The sequence below is a fragment of the Coturnix japonica genome, chromosome 23 (assembly GCF_054131305.1).
Source record: "Coturnix japonica strain WE chromosome 23, WE-NBRP24, whole genome shotgun sequence".
Taxonomy (NCBI): Eukaryota; Metazoa; Chordata; class Aves; order Galliformes; family Phasianidae; genus Coturnix; species Coturnix japonica.
In genome coordinates this window covers 1,682,812-1,699,633 of record NC_140685.1, presented here as the reverse complement: position 1 = coordinate 1,699,633, position 16,822 = coordinate 1,682,812, and the positions used below count along the sequence as shown (strand labels likewise).

General features: G+C 52.4%; 2 protein-coding genes across 10 annotated transcripts in view; one reads left to right on the top strand and one right to left on the bottom strand.

Moving 5' to 3' along the window:
- Nucleotides 1–2,798: 2,798 nt before the first annotated feature.
- Nucleotides 2,799–3,483, bottom strand: LOC146757302 (uncharacterized). Its single transcript, XM_085522721.1, has 2 exons — nt 3,394–3,483; nt 2,799–3,317 (listed from the first exon to the last, which is right to left on the bottom strand). Exons 1-2 carry the CDS (start codon nt 3,433–3,435, stop codon nt 3,006–3,008), a joined length of 354 nt encoding a protein of 117 aa, XP_085378847.1. The 5' UTR covers nt 3,436–3,483; the 3' UTR covers nt 2,799–3,005.
- MYOCD (myocardin) overlaps nt 2,887–16,822 on the top strand; it is a 196,618-nt gene continuing 182,682 nt past the window's right edge. For all 9 annotated transcript variants that reach the window (XM_085522697.1, XM_085522693.1, XM_085522687.1 and 6 more), the window contains exon 1: nt 2,887–3,024. The gene's annotated coding sequence lies outside the window, so the exon portion shown is untranslated. The remainder of the gene's footprint in view (nt 3,025–16,822) is intronic.

The following is a 16,822-nucleotide window of genomic DNA, read 5'->3' as shown; positions in this document are numbered from 1 at the left end:
CCAGCACCAGGCAGTCAAGAAATGTGGGTGTATGCATTGTGCACCTGCAATGTGTGGGGCAAGGATGGGGCTGGAATCCTGGCCAGCCAGGTTGGCAAAGGAGGCGTTTAACCCTTCCAGCAACCGAGGATGAGAAAGGCGATAAAAAAGAGCTCGGCAGTTGCTGGCTGCATCCCAGCAGCTCCGTCCGGCAGCCAGCGTGGGGTCTGCCCGCCCACGTGCCCCACACAGGGACCTCCGGAGCTCCTCCAGCTGCAGCCCGCCGCCTGCAGCTCGTATATCATGCGCACACAGCCCTGCGCTCGGTGACACCAGGCGCATGTCACACGTGCTGAAGGCACGGGCCCACCGCCCCCCCCCCTCACACACACCCCGCAGCTCTCTGATCCTCTGGCTCTCTGTCCTCCATCCCCCTGGCTAAAATAAACTGAGAGTGCTGCTGAAGGGAGGCTGGGGGTGGAGGAGCGGCGTGGTGCAGCTGCTGTGGGATGGATCCGCAGCCACTGCAGCCTCTCCTTCCTTCCCTGCCCCATTCCCATCTTACCCTGCCTGAGAGCTGGTTGCAAAGAGTGGTGCGAAGAGCTTCCAGTGAGAGCCCAGCGGCCCCTGTAGCCATACAGCAGTGCAATAAAACTCTGAGAAGGTGATGTTCCACTGCACAGCAAGGGCTGTTAACCCCAAGCCCTAATGATAACAGTCTAAGTCAATGCAGCTACTGTACCACCAGTTCACACAGAAACACCAACCTCTCAGCTCTGAAATGCTCCTTTCCCTTTGCTTCCTTCCCCGAAGCCTCCTGCTCCCAAAGGACCATTTCTGGGCCATGGTTCTGCCTCATCCAGACCTGGGGTGGATCTCCTGGGGAGGAACCCTCATCCACCTGTGGAGGAGCAGCCCTGGCAGCAGGACAAGCCGGGTCTCTGCAGAAATGGGCCTGAGCTCCCCGGTGGACACCATGTGGAACATGGCTCATGTGTGCCCCTACTGCTTCGAAGGCTGAAGGTATCCTTGGCCAAAGAACAGAATGCTGCACTTTGCCTGATGCCATACGAACAAACCTGGTGGGAGATGAGGGTTTGTGGGAGGGTGGGGGGGATCTCCCCACAGTGTATGTACGTCTGCCCGTCAGCGGCTGCTGCACACACCAGAAGGTTTAACACCATTTGTTAGTGTGAGCTGCAGGTTCACAGGCGGGTGAATTTACAGTGAGCCAGATGTAAATAAATAGAAGGAAAAGGCTTTTCCCTGCAGAGGGGAGCAGCATCCTGCCTCCCCTGGGAAGGATGGGACAGGGGCTGCTGGCTCCACACAAACGTATCCATGGGAGCTTCTCCAAGGGAGCGAACTGCTGGTACCAGATCAAACAGAGTGGTGTTATTATTATTGTTATTTGATAGGTAAAGTTTTGGGTGGAGAACTGCAGGCACTGCCATCCCCAGCAGCAGCGGCACACACAGTGTGAGGGTGGGGGGACACTTCATCTCAGGGGAGGAAGCTGCTGGGAGAGGATACATGGTGTGGTTGGGGGGACATAGGCAGGGACCATGGGGGGATTGCGGGCTTGGAGCTAAAGCGAAATGCAGCCTGAGCAGGGAAACTGCTGCTCCCATGTTCAGAAAACACAGCTCAGTGCCCATGAGGAAGGATACTGCAGAAAGATGCTCTGTGTGCAGCCTCCAGCTGATGGCTGAGATTAAAGAGTGACTTCGGGTAGCGGACGGATACTGCCCTGGGGCAGCTGTGCCAGCTCAGCCCTGTATGACGGCTGAGGCAAGTCTGAGCTCAGGAAAGGTGGGAAAGTGAGTTTGGGGGGCTTTGAAAGGAAGCTGAAGGTAAAGGGCACCTGACAGCTGCTGGTTCTTCACTCCCAAGGACCTGGAGAAATCAAGTGCTTTAGGACCTGCTGATACAAAGAATGTGATAAAGAGCAGTTCCATTCCCGAGGTGAAGCTGCACCCTTAGGGCACAGGGCAGCAGGGCCTGACAGCACCCCTGTCCCCTTCAGTGCTCCTCCTAAAACTGCCTTCGGTTCCCCTCGGCCACAGCCGGCTGCTCCCGTGGGTGTGGGAGTCTGCGGGGTGCAGGGCTGCGGTGGCTGAGGGGACGCTGAGCACGGGGGCAGCCACAGGGCCCGAGGAACGGCACGGAGCTGCGGCAGGGCGGGGGGTCAGGGAAAGGTTGTGCCCCGCAGCGCGGACGGCACGGCACGGCTGCCCAGGTGGGCACGGCCCGGTGCCGGAGCTCAGGGAGCGCTGGGACACTGCTCTCAGCCGTCGGAGCTGCACTCGGTCATCCCTGCCCATCCTTTCCGGCTCGGGGTGCTGTGCGGTTCGATGGGGGCTGGGAGCTGCCCCGAGCACCTGCGCTTCTTCGGGGGAGGGGGACGGGCTCGGGCAGCCCTCGCTCCGGGGATGCGCGCTGACCCCGCGGGACGCGGGCAGAGGGGCAGGTGGAGCGGCGGAGCCCGCGGGGCAGGCGGCAGCACCCGGCTCCCACAGCCCCGCTAGCGCGGGCGGCGGAGGCTCCTCCTCCTCCTTAACTCTTGCCGGGGTCGGGGCGAAGCCGCGCTGCCGGGCCGGGGCTCGGGGCTCCCGGGCGGCTCCGCGCAGCCGGGGGGCGCTGCGGGGTCCCACCCGCGCTCGGCGTTGGGGCCGCGTCCGTCCGCGGGGCGCGGAGCGGGGACCTGGCAGCGCGCACCGCCCCGGGCCGACCGCTCCCGGCCCCTCCCCGCCCCCGGGCAGCGCCGGGCAAGGTGAGCCCCCCCCGCAGCCCCGGCCTCCCCGCTCCGCACCGCGGGCTGCAAGAAGTTAATTTATTTTTGGAAAAGCGGCTCGCAGAGTTTGTCAATTCCATCCGCACCGGCTCCTTTCACTCTATTTTAAACCGGTTCTTACTGTGCTCTGCGAGTTTATAAAAACAAATCACTGCTCCCTGATAAAAGCGGCCCTAACCCGCGGAGGAAGCGAGGAGCCCCCAAAGCCGCATCTCCTCCCGGACACTGTAGCTCAGCTGAAAAGTTCGCAGGTAATTTGCGTTTCCTCCTCCACGTCTTTCCGCTCTCCGGCTGCTCGCTCGCAGTTCGGCGGACACACGGCACTCCCAGCCCGCGGGGCGCGCTCCCGCTGCTTCTCGGGGCTGTTGGGCGGTGGGGCCGCGCGCACCTGGCAGCCCCGCACCGCGGCACGGCGTGGAGAGGATGCGGCTTTGCAAAGGGAGGATGATGGGGAAGGGCCACGTGAGTGCCGCGCGGCCGTTTGGAAGCTGCTCGGAAGGGTTCTCTGAGCGCGCATCCCTCCCGGTTCCTGCTCTTCGTGCTCCTGCGGGGCGGGGGGGGCTGCGTGCAGGGTCAGGCCGGCTGCACCGACCGCTTAGTGCCAATTCACTGTGACTCACCAGTGCGACCCGCAGAAACTGTTTAGTCAAAGCTCCCGGCATCGCTCACGCTTCAAAATCCGGGGCGTTTATGGACCGCTTTGTTTCTTTTTAAATGAATGCGTTACAAAATGCGCCCTGACATCAACGGTTCGTCTCGGTTTGCTGGCCTCGCGCAGGGTTCCTGCTGCTGCAGGGTTAAGGCTTTTGGGAGCTGCCTTGGCAGCGGGGCAGGGTCCCAGCACAGCGGGGTTGTGTGGGGTACAGCAGTGCTGTCCAGCTGTGCTGTATCCATCCCTGTGCTCTGCCCATCCCTGCACTTTGCTCATGGCGTGCTGTGCCCATCCATCCCTGCACTGTGCCCATCCTTCCTTGCACTATGCCTGTCCCTGCACTTCTTCCATCCCTGCCCTGTGCCTGTCCTGTGATGTATTCCTCCACCATCTATTACTGTGCTGTGCCCATCCCTGCCCTTTGGCCATCCCTGTGCTGTGCTAATCCATCCCTTCGCCATGATGATCCTGTACTGCTCCATCCCTGCACTGTGGCCCATCCATCCCTACTCTCTGCCTGCCCCTCACTGTGCTCATCCACTCCTGGGCTATGCCCATCCCTGCACTTTGCTAAGATTGTGCTGTGCTCATCCATCCTTGCACTGTCTCCATCCCTGAGCTGTGCCTGTCCTACGCTGTGCCCATTCTGTGCTGTGCCATCCCTGCCCTGCATCCATCCCTGTGCTGTCCATCCATCTCTGCTCTGTATCCATCCCTGTGCTGTGCCATCCCCATGCTGTGTCCATCTCTCCACTCCCTGCAGCGCTGCCCACAGGCCCTCATTGCTCTCAGGGGATCTGTGGGTGTTGGGGAAAGAGTTGAGTGTCGGGGCTTCTGTGCTGTGTTCCAGCCATTGCTCTGCTGCAACCCGACTGCATCCTGGTCAACTTTTCTCTGTTGGTAAAGCAAACTTCTCTGTATAAATAAAAACAGGGGAAAAATGGATGAAAGGAAATTGCTTTAGAAGGGGATGACGTGATCTCTCCTGCAAATGCCACTTGTCAGGCAGCCCGAGGGGTGGCAAAAGGCCCCGCAGCCCGTTCTGCAGTGCTGCTCTGCCCTGGGCTGTGGTGGTCCACACACAGGGCGGGTGGATGCGGGTGTTGTGTGGAGCATCGAGCTAAAAATAGTTTCTCTTTTCTGCTCCATCTGAATGGGCAGCCACATATGACTGTACATGGATTTGTCTGATAGTCCCGTTTCAGTGTAAGAGACAAAATATCTTAGTTATGGCTTTGTTCTTCAGCTAACAATGGGTAGCTAAAAATATCCGACTTTGTTCCACTCAATAAAATTCTCTCAAGGGGAGACACTAACGTTACATTTTTGCCAGATCCGTGCAAAATGCAGCCAAAGAAAACGTGCATTTTTGCCAACAGCTTTTCATAAAACTTGTAACGAGCAGAAAACTGCGCAGCGCTGTGAGCGGGGGCTGCGCCGGCTGCTGCGGGGCATGGAGGGGCTGCCCTGCTCCCCGACGGCTCTTGGGGAGGGCAAAGCCTGGTGAGGCTGAGCCTCCTCCTCCTCCTCCTCCATGAGCTGATCCTGCTCCTCTAGTGTGCCAGGCATGCTCATGCTGCGGCAGCGCGGCGCGATGCATCTCTGCCGTGCAAGACGCGGGTGCCCCAGCCCCTCAGTGGCTGCAGCTCGGTGGTCGCTGTGGTCTTGCTCCAATTCCCTTATTTCCCGTTTGATGGCAGACGGGGCTGGAGGCCGGCCCCGTCCTGCTGTGCAGGCGCTGTGCGCGCATTAAAAGCCTGGCACGGCTCTGCGGTGTGCTCACAGCCTGACAGCCAAGAGGAAACCAGTAGGGACCTCACTGGGCTGGCACGGCCCCACAAGATGGGAAGGAGGTGGGAAGGAGATGGGCCTTCTCATGCTCACCCCCATCTCCAAATACAAGTGTCTCCCGGTGCCCCAACCTGCATGCAGCACTGTGCCAGTGGCTGCAGAGCTGCAAATAATGGGGTGAATGGGAGGCCAGCCCCATTCTCTTTGTCTCTCTGAATCTGCTTCCATTTTCCAGCATCCCTCCTGTTGTGTAGGCATCCATTGATGGCCACACTAATAATCCTGGACCTCTCTGTGTAATATTTGCTCTTCAGGCTTCAATGCCATGTCCAGCACTCCTACCAAACCGTGTCTCTTCCTGCAGCTTTGTCATGTTGATGCTTTTCTTTGGGCACTCTGTTTTGTATATGGCCTCGTTAAGCCTGCTGGCATTCAGGCTCCTGTGGCAGGGGCATTTCAGTACCGAGGGTGATGGGTTATGGCATCCAAGCGGTCTCTTGGTGAGAGGGGACTCACATCTGGGCTTGTTGACAGAGGGGTGAGCAGGCAGGGAAAGGGTCCAGGGGACATTGTGTGTCTCTTTGTGCGCCATTGCAGAAGCACAGCCTCCCTCTGCATGGTGCTCACCCTGCTCCTCTGATCGATGGGCACCTGTCCTCCTGCAGGGCCTGTCCTCCTCCCCAGGGCTGAGCTCCAGAGGAGGGCTGCCTCCCCAAGGGGACAGGCACATCTTTTGGGAAGAAGACACTGCCTGACATGATTCATGCAGTGTTTGCTGCTGCAGCATTCCCGGAATGTACCTGCTTTATTTCTTGGCCTTCTCGCTTGTTATTGGAGTGGAGCAGTTAGCTGATGACACCAAGCCGAGTGGTGCAGTTCATACAACAGAAGGAAGGCATATATCCAAAGGGATATGGACAGGCTTGAAAAATGGACCCACATGAACCTAATGAGGTTCAAGAAGGACAAGTGCAGGGTGTTGCTTTTGGGTCAGGGCAATCCCAGTTATGTGTGCAGACTGGGAGAAGAGCTTCTTGAGAGCAGCCCTGCAGAGAAGGACTTGGGGGTTCTGGTGGACAAAAATCCAACCTGGAGGACAAAAATCCAATCCTGGAGGGCCAATGGCACCCTGGGTTGTATCAACAGAGGGGTGGCAGCTGTACATCAGGCCCTGGTGGAGGTGCTGAGCAGCTTGGGAACCAGTCAGGAGACCCTGTGAGGTACTAGGGCTGGGTACCATACTGCCAGGTCATCTCAGTGCTACATGCCAGACCAAAGCCCAGCTGCTCTGATCAAGTTCTTGGGCTGGCAGGGGTGGATGGGAGAAGGGGAGAAGGCCCCAGGGCAGGGGATGTGGTTCTGCCTTAACTGTATTTTCTGACTTATATTGATTTATGACCCAACCTCAAGCCAAAAATACAGCCAGCTCGCATGGGCACTGCCGGAGCAGACACTGAGGGCTTATCAGCTGTCCCCAGGGCCTTCCTGGCTGCTGACCTCATCAGGAGGCTGTGACAGATGTGGGCACCCCATGGCCAGCCCACTCTGGGCCTTCTCCCCAGGGCGGTTCTGGGACAGTGCCTGGAGCCCCAGGACAGATGTGGGCCCTACTCAACTCTGCTTTGACCCTCATGGGCTCTCACTGCTATGCCCAGCATTGAGCGTGCAGCCAGGGAGGTTTCTCACCATGGGAAATGCCCACAAGCTCTGCTCTTGTGACTCTGTGGGCATCGCCCACCCCATGAGCTTCACTCCTCATGCTCCACCAATCCCATTAACAGCTCAGTTGGATTTACCCTTCCACTATACTTTAAGCCCCCAGAGCCAACCCACTCCACATGCTGCTGCAGCCAGTGGTGGGGAAGAAAGCACAGAGGCTGTGGCCTGTTGAGGACAGTAGTGTGGTATGACCTTACCAGAGGGGCATCTCTCTGCTCTTAGGATGAATCTCTGAGCCATGGGCTGGCAGCATTCCCCCAGCACACTGCAATGCATTACTCCCAAACTGACAGAGTTTTGCAGCTTTCCTGCATTTCTAGAAGCAAAACTGCAGCTGAGGAAGAGCAAAGCATCAGGAAGCTGGGCTGAGCTTCTCGCTGTAGGAGTCTGATTCAAGGTGCTCCTGGAGGAACCAGCTGCTGTGCAGAGGGATGTGGAGCTGAAGAGAGCACGTGGACACAGTTGGGTGCAGATCCAGCCTAAGTGCATCTGTGTGTGTTGTTCCCTATCTGCACGGCAGGCAAAGGCCATAAATCAAAGCGGATCACCAGGAGAAGTGCTGTCAGAGCAGGTCATTTCGCAGGGCTCTGACATCGGCCAGCCAGCTGCCGGACGGGGCATATGGAGTTTGTTTAACTACCCACAGCAGCACGTCGTGCCGCGGGTCCAGCAGCTTGTTGTGCAGTGCAAGTAACAATAACAGCATGTGCAGTTGTTGGAGGGTTGCAGTGCCGTGTGGGATTTGCTCTCCACTTAGGAAATGGCCCTGGGAAAGTCTTCTTGCTCACAGTATTAGCAGAGGAGGCTCGACTCCATTCTGAAATGAGACGATGAATAATAACTCCCCAGAGATGTGGCAAAGGCTGTGAAACAGCCTCGCAGAGCTGTGAGCCCCAGCTCAAAGGGCCCCGCTGCGTTCTGTCCCTGGAAAACTCACAGCGTCTCATTTCTGCTCTGCAAACAGCACGTAGGCATCTCCACCAGGCTGTCATCACCGCGCAAGGAGCAGTCCCGGCGTGCTGCTCCGAGTCTCCGGCTTCAGCGCTGACAAACTGCTCTGTCCCCCGAGGCTGCCCCATTGCCTGGGCTGTGTGTCTGGTCCAGAAAGGCTCACTGAATGCTCAGCTGCTAAGAGGGGTTCAAATGGCAGACGTGGTCCTTTGGGTGTTGTTTGACAAACCCTTCGTGCAGTTGCTTGCTCATCTTCATGCTGTTGCTCCTCTCTCTTTCTCTAGGGTAGATCCAGCAGGTGGCCCCCAGCCCATGTCCCACTGTGCTCCACTGTCCAGCCATGCAGAGCAGCCAGGGGTCCTGGGACTGTGAGTGTCCCTTTCTCTGCTGCCTTCCTGCATCAAAACCATTTCCTCCTCTCTTTAGCAGTGCAAGCAGTGAAGGAGGTGCACAACTGCTGTATGCAGCAGCCTCAGGGCTCCCTGGCAGGTGTGCTCTCATGTCTGTGTGTCACTTGGTGTCACTGTACTCCTACTGGGGTCCCAGGGCTTGGACATTACTGCTAAGTGATAGACTGTGTGTCTGTGTCAGCCCAGAGCCATCACACTTTGTATTCAGAGAAATTCAGAAAAGTCAGACCCAGCCTATCAGAAAGGTTTGCAGATACACTCCTTAGTTCAAGCCGAACAAGGATCCTAAAAATAAATAACCCTTACAGCAGTGTTGGCCTTGGTTTCCTCCTAGGGAAGCCCTGCTACTCCAGACCCTGCCGCAGGTTTGCAGGGCTGCAGAGAGCTGAGACACAGCTGTGGTGCAGGGCTGCCAGCTGGAGATTCTGGTAATTGCTGTGTCCCACTGGAGACACCTCCATGAGGCTGGTGCAGCCCCTGGTGCAGGAGGAGACCTCTGGGATGACCGGAGCCATTCCTGGAACACAAGGGACTGCTGGTGCAGCTGGGACACAAAGGGTGCCCCAAGGTCTGGTGCACCCGGCAGCACGCAGCCAGGCCTAGAGAAGGAGATAAGGGATGTCTAAGCCCAGAGTGGGAGGCAGCAGCTCTTTGGAGAAGAGTAGGATGTGCCAAGAGCCCTGGTTTTGTGCTCTTTGTGGAGCAGACTTGACAATAAGCCCATGCAGGCCCTTCCGTTGGGAGTTTTCACCCGCACATAATGCTCGGTGGTATCTGCTCCTCTGCTTTGCCTTCTCCAGGGCCATCTGACTGCAGCATGCACTCTCTGGCTGCCCAGCATCCAAGCCATTTGTCACTGAGAAATTTAACTTTCTGAAGTCTGCAAGCTTGCTAAGAATAAACTTAATAAATTAGTGAGCATATTTAAAGTGCACCACTGCTCGCTGATCTGGCATTTTAATCTACTCATGAAGCTATCCAGAGTGTTTGCTCAGCGTGTGGCCAAGTTCTGAAATGTTTGCATGCTGCTATTGTCAGTACATCTCCTGACCCTCTGCAAAAGGATGGCAGGAGGAGTGAATTTATAAGAATCTTCCACTGGCGAAGGTAGCGGAGCTGTTCCTAACACACTCAGTAGAGTTATCTCCCTTAGATCATCTTCGCCTGTTATTCCGATCGGGTGGATGAGATACAATTAAACAGCACAGCTGTGTTTTATGTTCTCCAGAGCTACATATCCTCTTCAGTGACACACATTCTTTGCAGGTCAGTTGTAAAACATGTTTGATGTTGGCACATAGGCAGCTGGAGCGAACCGAAGCTGCTCTCTTTGTTAGGAACGGCAGTGGGGAAGCTGTGGGTTAGCCTGGCCTTGCCCTGGGAAGGTGAGAGGTGTCCATTTCTTCCTGCCCCTTCCCTTCCCTGGGCAGCAGGCAGGGGGTCGTGCAGGCAGGATGAGGGTCAAGCAGATATACTGGGCTCCAGGAGCTGGTTGTCCTCCCCTCCTCCTCTGTTTTGTTACTGCAGCATGGATAGTGAACCTCCACAGACTGTTCTCTGAGCTGCCCGTTTCCACCCATTCTTCAGGGTTCTTGGAGCCCCGATGAGATGTAGCAAGATTTGGCTCCCTGTAGAGATCCCATAGCCATGCTTACCTCTGTGAACATCTCCATGCTGTGGTCTGTGCAGGGTGTGGGCTCTGAAGTCCTCACATGCCTCCTGGGAGCATCACCCCCCTGCCTTTACCTGGAGCAGCACCCAGAGGTTTGCAGTCACAGAGCAGACAAGCTCCCACTAGCTCCATGTTCTGTGTGCTATTTGAGGGCTGGGGGTTTAAATGATGGCATTCCCCGTCCAACAGTCTCTTTGTGCACAAGTTGGCTTTTCTAGATAGTGAATCATGGAATCATAGAATCCTTAGAGGTGGAATGGACCTTTAAAGGTCATCTCGTCCAACTCCCTGCAATGAACAGGGACATCCACAGCTCCATCAGTGCTCAGAGCCCCTCCAGCCTGACCTTGGGTGTCTCCAGGGACGGGGCATCCACCACATCTCTGGGCAACCTGTGCCAGCACCTCACCACCCTCTCTGTAAAAGGCCTTTTCCTTATCTCCAACATGAATCTCCCCTTTCAACTCTTCCTCAGTTTCTTTTCTGTTAATTGTATCAGTTTCTTTTTCCTTTTTTTTTTTTTCTTTTTTAATGTTGTGTGCTGATGACTATCTTACAATTAGTCTTTTTAGTTCTCCTATAGTGCAGAATTGTGACTGTGACCCAAAAGTTGGCCCCAAAATGATCTGCTCTACTTTAGACATACACACAGCACAGGAAGAATTGCTTCCTTCACAGCACTCCTCAGCCAGGTGTGGGAGTGCCAGAGCAGGCTGACCCCAGCACACAGCGCTGGGATCAGGGGAGGCTGGAGCTCAAGCAGGAGCACACAGAGCCAAGCTTTGTAAGGAAGCCCAGTTCTGATTTAAACCTGAGCTGAAAGAAAAAAGAGTTTCAAAAGGCATGTGGTCAAGAACACAAGCTTGATATTTTTTGAAAAAAAAAATTAAAATAGTTAATTTGGAGGATGAATGATGGGGAAGGGCAGTAATGAAAGAAAAACCAGAGCAATTAAAGCAGCAAATGGCAAAGTAAGATAAAGGCTACAGACACCCTGGTGTGAGATTGGAAGAGTTTGGGTGGGGATAGGAGTCACCAGGTGCCAAGGACTGCCCAGTGCTCAGCACAAGGTGCACCTTCCAGCTGCCTATCCCTTCCTAAATACACAGCTCATCACTTTCAGACCGTTCTTCTCCTCTGAAAGCTGACCTTTCATATTGGAGACCCTGAGCATCCCTGGGCCCACCGCGTAGCTCAGTCCCACCAGGTCACCACATGTCTGAACCCAATTCAAAGCACACTTGGCTTGCAGGATCCTGGCACGAGGTTCTCCTAAGGGGCAAGTCTTGGGAAGAAGAGAGGTCACTTCTGTTGTGCTTCATGGTTTAATTCGGCTGCTGCAGTAATTCACTTATTTTGGCTCTAAAGATCACTGCAGGTCTAGGAATTCTTATTTGTTTATTTTGTGTGACAAATGTGTCACCAGAAGAAATGTTATGTTGAAGCTTTTGCTATCAGTGGTGCATGACTGAAAGGGAACAGCAGGACTCGGTCCCACCTGCATGTACAGGCAGCCAGCAACAGTGATGAAACTCTTTTCAAAGTTCCTTTTTGGCATTTTTTGAACTATAAGGACTGCAGATATTGTTGTGATTATCTACTCTGGCTACCAGGTATAATCTGAGCTGATTTTCTCCTGCTTGAGTCACAGCAAGCAACCAAGCATGATGTAACATCTGCTAATGATGGAGATTCCCACAGTGCCCAAGTGAATTCTTGCAGTGGTTCATTACCCTTGCTGGTATGCCAGTAATACTGTGCCACATTACTACTTCCAGTTCACCTAGCTTCAGCTTCTGGACATCAGACTGTAGTACATCACTAACTGCTCTAGGTTGGAGAGTCTTCTGTGGGAACACCACTTGGTCCATATACCCCACAGCTTGCTTTTTGACTAGCAGAGTAGATTGAGCTCCCATGGCCTCTTGCTGCAAGGTCAGTTCTCTTTAACCATCTTCATGGCTCTTGTCCCACTCTCTCAAATTCCTGGTGAGCAGCACAGCCAGCTGCTGGCAGCACAGGCACCCAAAGGAAGAGGCATGTCATTTCTCTGATTTCCCCCTAGACGTGCAGCAGCTTTTGGGGCACCTTCACATGCAAGGAGGGTGCAGTCCCAACTCTACCAAACCCCACAGGGTTCCACAACCTCCGCTTCCCAGGACAGAGCATCCTGCCTTGTATGTGTGACCCATGATCTGCGTTCCTGTTCCAAGATGTATGACTATATTTGGCGATATTGACAATCTGCGTGTGCCCAGTTTAACCAGAAACCCAGGCCATTCTGTATCAGTGATCTGGCTTCTTCTCTGTTTGCCAGTCTCACAATCTCTGTGTCATCAGCAAACTTTACCACAGATGATTTAATATTTTTTCAGATCATTGATAAAAATGTTGAATAGCACGGGGCCAAGAACCGACCCCTGGGGAACTCCACTAAATCCACCCCTGCTGGGTGAGGAGTTACCATTTACAATTGCCTCTGAGACACGTTACCCAGCCAGCTTTTAATCTATTTAATATGTGCCATGTTGATTGTGCATTGTTCTAGTTTCTTAATCAAAATGTCATACAGTACCAAGTCAATTGCCTTGCAGAAGTCTAAGCATATTACACCACCAATATTATTTTTATCAATCAAACTTGTAATTTCACAAAAAAGATGAATCTTTGACAAGTCCTGTTTTCCATAAGTCTATGTGAATTAGCATTCATTGTATTTGTTCAGCTGAAATCTGCATCCATTGATGCTATGGCAGCCTTCAGAGGCGACGGCCCAGAGCTGATGCCAGGCTGACCGGCCTGCCAGGATCTGGTTCAGCCAAGAACTCCACAAACACTGGCAAACATCAGCTTTCCTGTATTGCTGTTGACTGTTCTAGTGCCTGCATCCAGAGACAAGACTAACACAAACAACAGCTTCAGAAGAGCTATATTTATTCCTTTTATACTGAGAAATTGCTTCTCATTGGCTTCAGGTTTGCAGCGCATACATTGTCCTCAGCTCTTGGCTTTCCTTATCAGTTTTCTACAGTTTCTCACTTCTCATTCATTATTATCAGTTTCCCCTTTCTTAAGTTATATATGGTTTTCTTATTTTTCACAGTTGTCTTCACTTCTTTCACAAGCCAGAGTCTTTTTTTTTAACCAGTGCTGCCTTCTTTCTCAATTGTGGGATTGTGGTTTTGGGGCAACACGTAAAATGTTTTTCAACAATCCCCAGTTAGCATCCACATTTTTCTGATTAAATACTTCTCCCAATTGATTCGCTTCGTAATTGTTTGCAGCTCTGTGAAACTGAATCTTTTTAGCATTAAGTGGATGTATTTTCAGAACGGAGCTTCACTTTAAATACCCACCTAACAGCCATTCTGCTTTTCAGTTAAAGAAAATAAAGCGTTGACTCTTAGAGACGTTTGGATGCATTTTAGGGTCACAGAACTGGGAAATGGGAGTTGTTCCTTAGGAAAGATGTTTTCATGAAAAGTTTTGTTGTGTTTGGGATTATTTTTATTTTTTTGTCAAAAGGGGAAAAAAAAAAAAAAAAAAAAAGGACTGGAAAAAGGGAAACATTACTCCTATTTTTAAGAAAGGTAGAAAGGAAGATCTGGGGAACTACAGGCTGGTGAGCCTCACCTTTGTGCCTGGGAAGATCATGGAGCAGATCCAGAAGCTATGCTAAGGCACATATGAGACAAAGAGGTGATTTGAGACAGCCAGCATGGCTTCACCAAGGGCAGATCTTGCCTGACCAATCTGGTGGCCTTCTGTGATGAGTGATGGCTTTGGTGGACGGGGGAAGGCCAATGGATGTACCTGGACTTCTGCAAAGCCTTTGACATGGTCCCTCACCACATCCTTTCTCTAAATTGGAGAGGTATGGATTTGAAGGATGGACTGTGATGGATTAGGAACTGGTTGGCTGGATGCAGCCAAAAGGTTGTGATCAATGGTTCTCTGTCAGGGTGGAGGCCAGTCATGAGTGGTGTCCCTCAGGGATTGGTCTTGGGACCAATTTTTATTTTAGTTCTCCACATTTCCCTGACATCCCTCTTTAATCACTTTGAAGTTGTTCAGGTTTAACTGAGACCCCAAATTCCTTTTTTACTGTATTGTATTGTATTGTATTGTATTTCTAATGGGAAGTGAACATTTCCAATTGAAATAATGAATGTCGTGTCCAAAACACCACATTTCATTAACAAAACTTCTGAACAAGCATTTGTCAGTCATTCCAAGCAGGATGCCTATGGTGAGAATGTCTCTGTTGAGATGCTCAGCTCATGGCAGGCAGATGGCCATAGATCGCAGAATCGTAGATTCATGGGGTCATGGGATCATAAAATGTTTTGGGTTGGAACAGAGCTCTATGGTCATCAGGTTCCAACCCCCCCACTGCAGTCAGGGTTACCAACTGCTAGATCACATACTCTATCATGTTGCACAAGGCCTAATCCAATGGATCAGATCATCATCTGGGGAGATGTGTGTGTGTGGGGGGGAGGGGGTTGTCTGTGGGTTCTCAACTGTGGTGCTGGGAGTAACTCTTCATATATTGCAGATGGACACTTAGACTGTAGAGTGTCTCTGCCCAACTCTACAGACTGAGGTCATGCCCGCTAACAGGGTACTATCCAGGTAATGAGGTTTCAGCACAGTCTCTATCTCTGTACCTACCCATCAAGGCTGTTGGCTTGTATGGAGCCCTGACAAACACGGTGCTTTCCTTTATCCCTTCTCTAACTTAGACCCCAGGGTGTGCTGAGCTCTTACAGCCTCAGCTCTTCCCAGACAATGTCACACTGTCTCTGGTGGTACAGTTTCAGGAGTTGATGTGCCTCATTCTCATGAGTCACTTTTTCATTCACGCCTTGACTTTCTGCAGAGCCATTTACTGGCTTTCATAGGCAGAAGGAATCATCTACTCTGACATCTGCACAGCATGCCAGGGATTTTCATTTGCTAATTCCTGCATCCCTCTGTAAATTCTGGTCAAGAAAAACCATTTATTTTACAGTAAGATACCCAATCTTGAATTAAAGCCTTTCTGCTGAAAGCAAATCTTCTGCATCCCTAGGCAAGTTGGTCCAGTGGGCCAATAGTGCTCAGTGTTAAAAGTGCATTGCATATTTCTGCAGAGATCCTGTTTTTGCCTGCCAGATTCAAGAGCTCTCTGCCAGAGAGGTCTGCCTCCCACACTGGTGCTGCAGGATGACTGGAGCCACTGCTGCCTGCCTGCAGAAAAGAAAGCCCGTTATTCCCAAGAGAGCTTCTGATTTTCTCCAGGCCTCTTGAGCTCCATTAGCATCTCCCAGAGCTCCAGGCAGCCTGGGCAGGTTTCCCTCCCAGTTCCCATCCCTCTCTCGTGGAGACCTACAAGACCTGTTCATGCTCTTAATGGCAGTATTCCTTCCGTGGGATGTTTCTTCACAGCTTTCCTTCCCTTTGTCCCTACCTAGGAGTTTTTACTGACCTGACCAGGGTGGGCATTGCTACCTCAGTCATTCCACCAAATGTTGTATTCTGTGCTTGGCCCCTGGGACGTTCAGCCATGGGTCTCTCAGGCCTGCTGATGGACCTTTCACTTTGATCAGTTCCTTCTTGCAACTAGGACTCCTCATCTGGCTGCGCTGAGGTCCTCTGGTCATACTATGGGGTAGCACATCTTTTGGGGGCAGCATGAAAGCAAAGGCAGAGCTGGAGAGATGCAGCTGCTCCCTTGTCCCTGTGCCCCAAGCCCAGGAGCCTCCTGGCTGACCCCAAACAGGCAGTGTCCATGGGCCAGGAGAGCCCCAACTGTGACATCCAGGTCTGCTCACACTCTCCCCCCTCTCCCTGCAGCCCTGGGTCACGTAACGTGCTTGGAGTAGGCCAGACAGACTCTCTGGCAGACTCTCTGGCATTGCTTTTTCAAGTCTGATTAATGGGGCCAGCTCTCCTCCAGATTGGACTCAAGAAAATACCATTATCTCCCGCGCAATGACTCAGATATTGTATTGCAACATCTTGTTGGTAATGTCAGGTCGCAGGCAACGGTATTAAAAATGAGCTTTTTACCCTGGACAGGGCATTAACTATGAAATTAAATCTGTATTTATTGCCTTTAGCCATGAGCCTCTGGGCTCTTCCAGAATAAATGTTTTTAGTTCCGTACGGGAAGATTCTGGCATTTATAGGCCAGACATTTAGGATTGGGGCATATACTGTATGCGCACCCTCATGATGCCTTGGGCCATGCGTTCCTGTGCCATGTGACATCATGGCAGGTATGGTAAACTCACCCTATGCTGTGCTGAGTCCAGCTGAAGCATCTCTGTATCCTGCTGAAGTCCATCCCTGCCTGAGTGCAGAAGTTATATTTTAAATGTAATTTATAATCATAAGCTTAATATATATATATATGCAATAGGAGGAAAGCAACAGCTCCTCACAGCAGGCACTGAACAAGAGTGTTTCACTGAAATGGTGTTTTACACAGGGGAGGATCCGTTCTAGAAACATCATCACCATCATCATTTCATTGAATGTATCAGAATCAAAACCAGGTGGCTTTGTTTGAATACAAGTGTTTTATCAGTGGTGTTTTTCAGTTAAAGACCAGAAAAGATACACCTTTAAAAAAGCTATGAGAAGTGATGATATTCAATTTGTTCAGTCTGAAGCTCCCGATGTGCAGTTTCTGGGTTTTATTATGTATGTATATATATATTTTTGGCAATTACTTGGACAGGCCCTTAGGTCAGGTGGAGCTTTTGTTCTAGGTGGGCTTCTTGCAGTTCTAGACCATCTTTCAGCATTCCTCAGGTTGTGCCTCCTGCAAGGTGGGAACCACATGCTGCCATGAGGGTCATTATCAA